The sequence below is a fragment of the Macaca mulatta genome, chromosome 14, assembly GCF_049350105.2.
Source record: "Macaca mulatta isolate MMU2019108-1 chromosome 14, T2T-MMU8v2.0, whole genome shotgun sequence".
NCBI classification, from domain to species: domain Eukaryota; kingdom Metazoa; phylum Chordata; class Mammalia; order Primates; family Cercopithecidae; genus Macaca; species Macaca mulatta.
The window spans coordinates 50623233-50635853 of NC_133419.1; the positions used below are offsets into that span (position 1 = coordinate 50623233).

General features: G+C 38.2%; 1 protein-coding gene across 4 annotated transcripts in view; it reads right to left on the minus strand.

Moving 5' to 3' along the window:
- PDE3B (phosphodiesterase 3B) overlaps positions 1 to 12621 on the minus strand; it is a 207950-nt gene that overhangs the window by 7177 nt on the left and 188152 nt on the right. For all 4 annotated transcript variants that reach the window (XM_028833635.2, XM_015114810.3, XM_077963273.1 and 1 more), the window contains 2 exons: positions 4169 to 4372; positions 2063 to 2224 (listed from right to left, as the gene is read on the minus strand). In XM_028833635.2, coding sequence (XP_028689468.2) covers positions 2063 to 2224; positions 4169 to 4372 — 366 coding nt within the window. The remainder of the gene's footprint in view (positions 1 to 2062; positions 2225 to 4168; positions 4373 to 12621) is intronic.

Here is a 12621-nt window from a genome sequence, read left to right on the forward strand (position 1 = left end):
GCAAATAAAAACCACAATGAGATAACCTCTTATGCCAGTTGGAATGGCGATCATTAAAGTCAGGAAACAACAGATACTGGAAAGGATGTGGAGAAATAGGAACGCTTTTCAAAGACTTAGAACTAACCCAAATGCCCATCAATGATAGACTGGATAAAGAAAATGTGGCACATATATACCACGGAATACTATGCAATTATAAAAAAAGGATGAGTTCATGTCCTTTGCAGGGACATAGATGTAGCTGGAAACCATCATTCTCAGCAAACACAGAAACAGAAAACCAAACACTGTGTGTTCTCACTCATAAGTGGGAGTTGAACAATGAGAACACATGGACACAAGGAGGGGAACATGACACATGGGGGCCTGTCACGGGGTGGGGCGGTAGGGGAGGGATAGCATTAGGAGAAATAACTAATGTAGATGACGGGTTGATGAGTGCAGCAAACCACCATGGCACGTGTATACCTATGTAACAAAACTGCATGTTCTGCACATGTACCCCAGAACTTAAAGAATAATAATGAAAAAAAAAATTTAAAGATTTAAGAACAGCTGGGCATGGTGGCTCACGTCTGTAATCCCAACACTTTGGGAGGCTGAGGTGGGTGGATCACGAGGTCAGGAATTTGAAACCAGCCTGACCAACATGGTGAAACCCCATCTCTACTAAAAATACAAAAATTAGCCAGGCATGGTGGCGTGTGCCTGTAATCCCAGCTACTCAGGAGGCTGAGGCAGGAGAATCGCTTGAACCCAGGAGGCAGAGGTTGCAGTGAGCTGAGATTGTGCCACTGCACTACAGCCTGGGCAACAGAGCAAGCCTCTGTCTCAAAAAAAAGATTTAAGAACAAAAGAGCATGCTTATATCTTTGAATCCTTGAAAACCACTAAGTGTCTATTCTCTCCATTTGTAGCCCTCTGTCCAGATTTCTTCCCAGTTGATGTTCCTATGGCAGGGAGTTAGTCTTTTTATAGCAGAGTTGAAAATGGATTGATATTCTTTATATTCTGAGCATACCCTGAATAATTTAAAAACCACTTCATCTGGAAATAAATTATTCTAGGTTACAGAATCTCAGGGCTGAAAGAGACCTTGGAATCATAATGTCATCTAGCCTTGTTATAGAAAGTAGTCAGAAAGACATGGGCAGAGCAGGAGAGGGCCTGCCCCCAACCCAATCAGAAATGTCAGGTGACCATCAGGTGATAGGTTAAGCTGTCTCTCTAAAATAATAATTGGTCACAGCTGGCACCAAGGTAAGGCAGTCACCCAATAGATGCTGGTCATCAGCAGCATCCTGATAAGATCTCAGGAGCTGGGTGAGTGGGCTCAAGCATGTACACTAAGAGGCAAAATGGTGAAGTTTAATTGGTATATAGCCTTCCTCCATGAACTCTGGACAGGTAAGGGAAAAATGCCTCAAGTGAGCATGAATACAACTTCAGTAAACACACTGTGTATGTGGCCCCTCCCAAGTGCTGGCAGGCCACTGCACATCCGACAGCCACCTCAAGGGATGAATTGGGAGAAGTAACACAACCCTGGAAGCATGCCAGTGCATAAGACTCCAAGTCAAAGATCAAACCATGCACTTGATCTCTCAGGTTGCCCTCCTGGTCTTCTTCCAAGTGTACTTTACTTCCTTTCATTCTTGCTCTAAAGCTTTTAAATAAACTTTCCCTTCTGCTCTAAAACTTGCCTCAATCGCTCCCTCTGCCTTATGCCCCTCAGTTGAATTCTTTCTTCTGAGGGGGCAAGAATTGAGGTTGCTGTAGACTCGTACCGATTTGCCGCTGCTAACAGCCCTACCTATAGACTCACGAGTATATTCAGCTCACTCAAGATAGGGAATAGGTTATTTTTTAAAATTTTAACAGCAATGGCAAACAGAACATAGAAAATACTAAGAACCAAAGCAGATGCAACAATTTTTAACCCTTCCCAGTCAAAGCAACTCAGAATTCAAACACTTAATAAAGCTATCCAAAAACCCAAAGAGGAGTGTCTTCTTATGACAGCTCTTAAAAATCCCACCAAGCTCATGTTTCAACTTACCTGCTCATAAAATTCATTGACAATGCCTTCTGTCCATTTCAAATGCAAGTCTCGAACTTTTGCTGGGCCATTTATATCTGCCAGTTTGATGCACACCTGGCATACCAAGAGGCGATCATTTTCATTACTCCATTCTATGCCATTACTATTTACATCATTTGCCTATTTTGGAAAAACAAACTCATTTTAGGTTCTGAAGGCATTTAAAAAAATTGTTGTTTTGTTTGCTTTTACCAAATTATCTTAAAACTGTTTCCTGTCTAAATGACAGAAAGTTAGTTCAGCAAATAGTTCTTTTTAAAATCAGTTTATTCCATAATATGGACTTCTATTGGTTAAATTTCCTTTCTAAAAATGCTTTTTAGAAAAACATATAACCATGGGTTTCAATATTTGTGATTACCACAAAGAATCATGAATTATATGTGTGTGTATATATATACACATATATATTAAGTATAGTAGATACACAATATCAAAAAAATCATATAAGAATTATAACTACTTATTTCTACCTCAAAAAAGAACACTTAAGCTAGGGAAGTTTGCTCTTGCTGTGAAAGGCAATGATATAGTGACCTGAACACAAGTCTGAGAAGCTGGCCCTATAGTTTTAAATCCTGACTCAGAATGTCATGAATCAGCAAGCTGTATTCTGAATCAAAAATTCAGTGTGTAACAGTGAAAAAACTGCTTAATCTATTCGAATCCAGCTTTCTTCATCTATGAAGTAGGAAAAGTAATACCAATCTAGCCATGCTGCTATGAGGATTAATAAATGAAAAAATGTCTTGCTCACGGTAAGTGTTAAATATTGTTATTTAAATAAATGATAATTGTCATTATTAGCTGGAAAAAAAAGCCTTTCAAGAACTAAAATTTCATTTTGTAAAAAATGAAAAGAATGAGCCATGTCATAGCTTTTGAACTTCAGTGTTATGGTTGCTTTTTGGCACCAAACTCTTTCAGAAAAAAAAAAAATTATGTAGAACACCATCATAGAAAACACTTGAGAGAAGAGCTCTTTTGACTGAAACTTAATAGGAGGTCTAGAGCCCCATTCATATGGCATTTTTTTGAGAGACTTCAAAATAGAAGTCTTTACGGAATACACATTCGAAGTATTGTGTTAGATAATCTTTTACCTGTAAAAGGTGACTTAAGCACTTAAATGAATTTTATTTAAAAATTAAAGTGAATAAAACTATACAACTATGAAATAATTTTAAAGGTACCCTGATTTCTCACTGATTTTCATAAGCATTTCATTAATGTCATGACAACAACATATATAAGGGTCTCCTTCCAGCGGATTTAATCTAGTACTCCTTTGTTACCAGTTTCTCTACCCTGCAGGTACAGCTTCTTTTAGGTCACAAAAGTCATCAAGAAAATAGCAGCTTCCTGCAAGCCAGGGCGGGAATCTAAAGCGGTGGTCCTCAACTTTTTTCACCTCAAATGTCTGAGGGATAAAGCATAGTCCCATGAGTACCACTGTCATACTGGGTCAGTGATTCTTGATCCCCTGGTGAATATGAGTTCTTTGGCCTAGTACAATGTCTGCACATAGTGGGCAATCCCAATAAATACTTGTTGAATGACTGGATTATTCTCAAGCAGAAGAAGGTGCTTCCTTTTCCCTACACTAGCCAGCTAAAGAATCACTAATATAAAGAAGGTATAACAGGTGCAGTGAGGTAGGCATAATTAACTGGATTCTTAGAATTAACTGGATTCTTAGGAAACACATAAAATTAATTTTATATAATGTCTTACTTGACACTAAGCATGGCTTTGTCAAATCTCTCTTTAAACTCATTTGAAATAACTGGTTTGTTTCTAGGTGAAAGTATGTGAAATAAAGTCACAATAGTATAAGTTTATGTGTTGAAAGAAAATATAGCAAGCAATAATATTTTAGGAAATGTTACCATAACAATAAAAATGTTTATTTTTTAAAATATAGGCATATATATTATTTTATATCAACTATTTATTGTTACTTTCTAAGCAGTAATAATTCTAACTTAACATTAAAAATCATATTTTATCAGTAACACTGACAATAAAGATTTTTTAAATCAGGCACTAATTTTCATAACAAACCTTGGCATTGAATTCTGCAAGAAAATCAAAATGTTTTTTAAGATCTGTGGCAAGGATTGCTTCGATGACTAAAAAACGAAAGCGCTTGAATTCCACATGATCAAGATGAAGAAGGAAGTTGTATTCTGGGCGAGAAAGATACAGATTCCAAGCTGACGCAGCATGATGATTTTCCAGAACAGATCTGTCATTGTATAAAACTGCCTAAAAAGAAATACAGAAAAATGAGGCAGACACCTCAAAGATATTAAACTTTAATATCATTAATATCAGGTTGGAAGTACACAAACAATGAATACCTACTATATACTAGCATTTTACCAGGTATTTTAGTGCCTGTGAAAATAGGTTGTGATAATTTTATAAATGAGTAAACTGAAGTGCAAAGAGGTTAGGATACACCTTTCCTTCCAGCATACATGGCTAGTAAGTGAAAGGGTTATTTATCTTTAAAGTTTATCTTTGCAGACCCTGTGCTGCCTCCCAAGAGATGTGAAGTTGATATTTTGAGGTCTATTTCATTTAATCAGAAAACCTTCTCAGATAAACTGTGAATAAAGTCATTAGGGATCTAGAGCAGGTTTCAGAATACATTTCTGTTGTTTAGTCATTCTGGAGTCAATGGTGATGGTGACTAAAGAAGAGGAAGCAGGAGTACTGTCCAGGGTAAGTAAGAGGCCTGCCTGTCTGAGACGGACATATCCTGGATTCCCATCCTCACACAGTGCCTGGGAGTAAAACAGAACTATGTAACAGATAAAAACACAAATCCTCTGGTTCAAATGGTGTGGAATTACTCACTTTTCCTACACTTCACTCCAGTGGAAGACCCTGAGGTACCTCCTCAGTACTCTAGGACTTTGGAATACAGACTTAAAATCAGTGGAGTATAGAATTTCTAAAGCCTCTTCCATCTCTAAAAATAAAGCAATTCTTTAAATTATTAAATAAGCGTATAATTACTTTAAAAAGCTTCTACAGCCAAGTTGTGTTAAAGGCCAGGGATAAAAATTAAAACCCTATCCCTGTTTTCATGGAACCTACTGTGTAATGAGAAAGGACAGATAGAATGAGATCTCAGGTAGGATACATATTCTGAGAGCTTAATTGAATAGCTCTACTTATTTGTGAAAATTAGCTATAGCCTAGCTTTAAGCACAGACGCATAACACTGATTATGTTTTACACTATTTGATTTTATAAAAGCAATGGTATGATTTAAACTTTGCAATGAGCCATATAAAGGCATTTCATACCACCTGTAATACAACTTCTAAACATTATAAATACCAAACAAAGAGTAAGCTTTAAAAACTCCCTAAGGGGTCATTTACATTTAATAATGATTTGACTAATTCATGCTCAAATGTTACAAAGACTTAACTATGAGAACAGCTCTGTCTGTTCAGGAGGAAGTAATCTGATTCTGGGCTCAATAAAACACAATGTACAATGAGTGTCCTGCGAAGCTAGCTGACTTAATAAACTCACAGCTAGCAAGATCAGTTTTTAAAAAAATGAGCAAGTTCAGAATTCTTTCACCATTCCAATTACCATTTGAAAATGCCAAAGAAATATAAAATGGGGGAAAAAAAGTCTGAATCAGTATTAGAATCTAGATATAATCACCATACTGGAAACTTCAAAGACATAGTGAAAATGAGAATGGGTACAGAAAAGCTAACCAAGTCACTGCATAAGAAGGAGAAAACCTATCTGAAGAGTAGGTGGAAGGGGTTCCCTGCTGGACCCCAGTAGATTCACAAGCTCAAAGGTGAGTGGGGGGCAAGAAAGAATCATGAAGCAGTAAGTAGGAAGCAAATGTCAACTCTACTTTAGAAGAATACTTGAAGGTAGCACAGAGAGCAGCAGACCAAGCTTAAACTGAGTAAGAAAAACTAATCAAGCAAACAGATAAAGTCGTCTCAGCTCTTACTGCGGGGTCTTAGAAGTAGAGAAAAAAGACAGGGCCCAGCTCATTTGGAGCTGCAATAAACTAACATCCTTTGACTTTGTGCTAAAGCATTTTGTTACCTGCTTTTTCTGGCTATAGATCCTTCTCTCTACAGTAAATACATCAATACTTTGGCAAAACAAATTAATTGGTCATAAATCTTACTTTTCACCCTCTGAGATGGAAAGATCTGAGAAGGGGTTTAATACAAACTGACAGAATCTTAGCAAATAGTAACACTTAAAATAAGAGCAAAAAGCGAAAACCCTTCAGACAGAAGAAGGACTTAGATCATACAAAGGATGAGTCTGACTAATCTGAACAAATGTCCCCTTTTAAAACATAAGAAACAGGAGGAAACATTAACAAAAAATCTAGGTCATAGCCATTATCTCATGACTAAGAAGGCACTTCTTTTTTTTTTTTTGAGACACACATTCTGTCGCCCAAGCTGGAGTGCAGTGGCACAATCTCGGCTCACTGCAAGCTCCGCCTTCCAGGTTCAAGCCATTCTCCTGCCTCAGTCTCCTGAGTAGCTGGGACTACAGGCGCCCGCCACCACACCCAGCTAATTTTTTGTGTTTTTTACTTGAGTCGGGGTTTCACTGTGTTAGCCAGAATGGTCTCGATCTCTTGACCACGTGATCTGCCCGCCTCGGACTCCCAAAGTGCTGGGATTACAGGCGTGAACCACCACACCTGGCCAACTAAGAAGGCAGGCACTTCAAGTGGAAAAGATTAGGAAAGACTGTTCTTTTAAAAAATAATACTTCCAACTCAAAAAAATCCAGTAGAGAGCAGACAAATAAGGTGCTACAGAACACAAAGCAGCTAGTTTTGTTGTTTTTTTTATAGGGTAAAGAAATAGTCTTGATGAACAGCTGTTATCTCAGGATTCTTTTACACTGTTCTCGGTTTGTTCTTTTCTGTGTTTACACTGCTATAGAGATACTACCTGAGACTAGGTAACTTATAAACAGAAGAGGTTTAATTGACTCACAGTTCCACATGGCTGGGGAAGCCTTAGGAAACTTACAGTCACGGTGGAAGGCAAAGGAGAGGCAGGTACCTTCTTCACAAGATAGCAGGAGAAAGAGGGAGAGCACACACAGGGGAGACTACCACTTTTAAACCATCAGATCTCGTGACAACTCCCTCACTATCATGAGAACAGCATGGGAGAACCCGCCCCCATGATCTAATCATAATCACCTCACACCAGGGCCCTGCCCCTTCACATGTGAGGACTACAATTTGAGATGAGATTTGGGTGGGGACACAGAGACAAACCATCAGTTCTAAAATTTCTATTAATCCCTTATCTTCCTTTATCTGAGTTACCACCCTTGTTTTGCTGAAATACATTTTAAAATAACTTTCTCAGGATGGTCAAGATATGATTGTTTAAAATCACTGCATATCTGAGAATCTCGTCATTTTGCTCTTATGTAAAACGGTAGCTTAGCTGAATATAGAACTCTAACTTGAAAATAATACTCTTAGCCAGCACTTCCTATCTCCTCTCATTTTACTTCTATCCTAGCTCTTAAGTCATAATCTTCTCTTTCTCTCTCTGTCGCTTGGTCTCTCTTTCTCATGCTCTGTCTCTCTCTCTCTCTCTCTCTTGCTCACACACACATTATTTATTTATTTATTTATTTTCTTGCTGTACTAGAATGTAAGTTCGATGAGAGGCAAGATTTTTCCCATGTTTTATTCAACATAACAATGCCTAAATAGTGCCTATCCCACAATATGCACCCAATAAATACTTGAACAAATAAATGAATGAATTAATTCCCCTAGAATTTTAGAGACTTCATTCCAGTATTGTCTAGCATCTATTGTTGCTAAAAATATAATGACAGTTGAATTTTTGTTATTTTGTAGAGGTATTGTTTTCATCTTCTCAGGAATTCTTTTTTTTTTTTTTTTAAATAAAATCTCTGGGGTTCTGAAATTTTTCCATGATGTGCTACATGTGGGGTTTGAGTATTTTTTCTCCATTCAACTTTCCTGGCACTTAGTGAGCCCCTTCAATCCAAAGACTCCCCTCTTTTTAGAACTTCCACTAGTCACATCTTGACCTAGTCCCCCATGTCTTATCTTCTCCTTCCCTGTATTTTCTTTTAATCTTCCTGGTCTATGTTCTGGGAGAGACTACCTGGACTTTTACTTCCCAAGCTTTTATTGAATTTTTAAAATTTCCTGCAGTAATATTTTTAGTTTCTAAGAGCCTAACTTGTTCTCTGATGTTCCTTTATTATAGTTTCCTGTTCTTACTTTATGGATGCAGTATTTTTCAAATTCTCTGATAATACTTTTTAAAAAAATAATTAGATGCTTCTCTATTCCCTAGATTCTCCCTGTGGTCAGTTATTCCTTCCATCTTAGCCTTTTCTTTCCAAGCTTGTGATTAATGCCATGTCTGATGATCCTTGGTTATCTGTGTATATAGAAAAATGAATTCTAAATCAGGTGCAGTGGCTCACACCTGTAATCCCAAGGTGGGTGGATCACGAGGTCAAGACATCGAGACCATTCTGACCAACATGGTGAAACCCCACCTCTACTAAAAATACAAAAATTAGTTGGGCATGGTGGCATGCGCCTGTAGTTCCAGCCACTCGGGAGGCTGAGGCAGGAGAATCGCTTGAACCCTGGAGGCGGAGGTTGCAGTGAGCCAAGATCGTGCCATTGCACTCCAGCCTGGCAACAGAGTGAGACCCTGTCTTAGACACACACACACACACACACAATGAATTCTAGATTTCAGTTGTAATTTCTCTCTGCTGTTATGTATGTTTTATTGTGGAGTGTCTTCCCTTGGGATGAATGAGTGGGAACTATGTAAATGTGGATAGGGTTTGTTACCTAGCAAGTTTTGCTTTAGAATAACGGGTGCCAGCTATTAGATGTCTAGAATGAGAGAAATTTACTTTGAACTACTAATACCCACTCTAGGAACTGTTGTTACTCTCCAGGCAGTTTCCTTCAATATCTAAGAGATGAGTTTTCTGCCTGGAGGTAAACATAGGGTTGTAGTCACTCTGATTAAAGGTGTGTGTGTGCACAGAGAGAGCAAGCAGGAGCAAATGGTAACAGGAGTCTCTCTGGGGTTCCAGCTATGCTGGGTACTTTTGTTTTATCTGTCAATATTCATCCACTTTTCATTTTCCAGAAATGTTATAAAAATTTTTTTATCTGCTGGTGATAATACCTATCATCCTCTTATTGCTCTCTGTTGTAATGAACTTCATATCTTACTATAATTTTAATACATTCTCAGGAAGAAGGGGAAACAGATTCATGTGTTTAGTCATCTTAATCCATATTTTGGGAGAGAAAACATTTACAAATCTCAACTTAAAACTGTGTTTCCTTTTACCCAGTCTCATAAAAATATTCCAGAAATTTTACTATCTTCAGCACTAACCTCCATCTTTCAGCCAACTTTTCATTTGGAAACAGCTCAGAAATCTCTTAGAATCTTATTAATACTGACATTCCTCTGGGATATACCTGGCTATATGTATCACCTTCTTTCATGTTAAGAATCCTCGTGTATCTTTCTAGCACACATTCCTTGCCATGAGAATGAAAAAGAATGCTTGACCCAGCTGGTGGTATTATATGCTACTGTCTATAACACACCGGAACTATAATATCTTTTATTAATTATGGCCTGACTAGACCCACTGAGTTTCCAAAGATGAAAGAACCTACTTTGCTACTTAACCACATTAAGCCGTAGACTTTTACAAGGGTCCTTATCTCACAGGTGCTAGTTGAAGAAGGCCTCATAAACTTTGTTACTTTGGGAAGCACAGAATATATTTCAGAAAACCTAGGAGTACTACAGAGCAAAGAATTCAGACATCCTTCAACATTCAACAAATATTTACTAAATGCTTTTTGTATGTCAAGCACTACTCTAGGTATTATGGAATAAAAGACAAAAATCCCTGCCATTGTGGAACTTTATATTCCATTGAGGAGATACATATAAAAAACAAAGTACACAAACAAAATATATAGTATCCTAAATGGTCACTGCTATGGAAAAAAAGCAGAGAAGGAACATAGTGGTATAAGGAAGAAATTTTAGATGGAAGGAGGTGACAAAATGAATATACGGATATCTAAAGGAAAAGCCCTCTGGGCAGGGAGAACAGAAAGTGCAAACACTCTCAGAAAGGGACAGAGATGGTATTAGCAAGGAAGCCAGTGAGACCAGACTTGAGTCAGTAAAAAAATAAATAAATAAAAATAAAAATAAAAATAAAAAGACTTAATGAGGCCAATAATGCAGGGCCTTGCAGAACATTTTATGATTGTCATTTACTAGGGGTAAGGTGAATGCCATTGGAGAGTTTACTTTTTTGTTTTTTTATTTGTTTTGAAACAGGGTCTCAAATGTTGCCCAGATTGATCTCAAACTCCTAGGCTCAGGCAATCCTAATGTCTCAGCCACCCAAAGCATTGAGATTACAGGTGTAAGCCACAGCACCTGGCAAGAGAGTCTGGAACAGAGTCATGCAACACACTTAAACAGGGTCACATTCTGGCTGACATGTGTTGAGAACAGACTGAAGGAGAGCAGGGAACAAGCAAGGAAACTAGGTAAGAGGCTATACATTTTCACAGCTGAACTCTCTAATCCATCTCCTTTCCATTCTAGCACTTCCTATGGCTTCATCTAATGGCAATTCTTAACAATGAGAAGTTAGAAATAACATGATGATTGATATCATGTTCAGACTTCATGACTGTATTTTGATTAGGATAACAGTTGAGTACGCAACTTGTATAAGTTGCATTCATATAACACTGTTTTAAATTATCTTCATGTGAGAGTTAACATTGGAATTCACTCATTTGTAACATCCTCGAGGGAGGATATACTTTACAAAAATGAAAGCAGTAATAAAAACAGAGAGTAGGCCGGCATGGTAGCTCATGCCTGTAATCCCAGCACTTTGGGAGGCCGAGGTGGGCAGATCACCTGAGGTCAGGAGTTTGAGACCTGCCTGGTCAACATGGTGAAACCCCGTCTCTACTACAAATACAAAAATTAGCCGGCATGGTGGCAGGCGCCTGTAATCCCACCTACTTGGGAGGCTGAGGCAGGAGAATCACTTGAATCCAGGCGGTGGAGGTTGCAGTGGGTCAAGATCATGTCATTGCACTCCAGCCTGGGTGACAAAGTGAGACTCCATCACCATCTCAAAACAAAACAAAACAACAGAGTGGACTAGAACAGTAAGTAATTTCTACCTACGTGATTTCTGATTCAGAAGCTTCTCATGCCATCGGAAACAGTATAAAACCTTCCATATGTTATCTCCTTAATCATATCAGATAACTATTTTTAGGTTCAGAGGAATAAACCTTTATTTGAGGTCATACAGCTAATAAGTGGGCAATCAGAAATCTAAGACAGGACTTTTAATCTCAAGTCCAGTGCTTTTTCCACTATGCCACTACTCCTCAGGTCTATGATTCACCAAAGGACTAGGATTTTCAAAGATTAGGATGTGCTAGGTTTGAGAGAATGGGCATCTGATTCTTACAGAATTGTATTGCAAATAAGAAAATATGTGCCACTTAGAAGGTACTTTTTAAAAAAATAATACTTAGAAAGTGGGCAACTACTAGTACCTAGATTTACATTCATCAGAAAGTTACCTGTGGAAATCATGAGCTATTAATAAAGTCTCACTGGAAAAATGAATCATATGGCCCTTTTAACCCATACACACACACACACACACACACACACACACACACACACACACATACACACACTCTATTATACCCATTTACACATATACATATTCATAGTTCCCTACATTCCTTCCCCCAACCCCGACACACATGCTCACAATTCAAGAGACTATATCTCCTATATTTAAAAAAGTTGGAGTATATGAAAGAGATTGAAGTAAAAAAAGAAAAACAGAAAACGGCTACAGAAAATGAAAGGATCAGAGCCAAGGTTTAAACATAGAATAAAGAAGTGGGAAGTGAGATGAATTCAGCAACAGTCAGTGAGTACCTACTCTTCATAAAGCATCCAATTAGAAACACACAGATGACATTTTAGGAATCCCCAGCATAAACAAACCCAGCTACCACACAAAAATCTGCTTAAACCACAACCACACTAAATTCTACTTAAAACCATGTATTTAGGGCCAGGTATGATGGCTCACGCCTGTAATCCCAGCACTTTGAGAGGCCAAGGCAGATGGATCACGAGGTCAGGAGATCCAGACCATCCTGGCTAACACAGCAAAACCTCGTCTCTACTAAAAACAAAACAAAACAAAACAAAACAAAATTAGCCGAGCATGGTGGCGGGCACCTGTAGTCCCAGCTACTTGGGAGGCTGAGGCAGGAGAATGGCAAGAAGCCAGGGGGCCAAGCTTGCAGTGAACCGAGCCACTGCACTCCAGCCTGGGTGACAGAGCAAGACTCCATCTCAAAAAACAAAAAC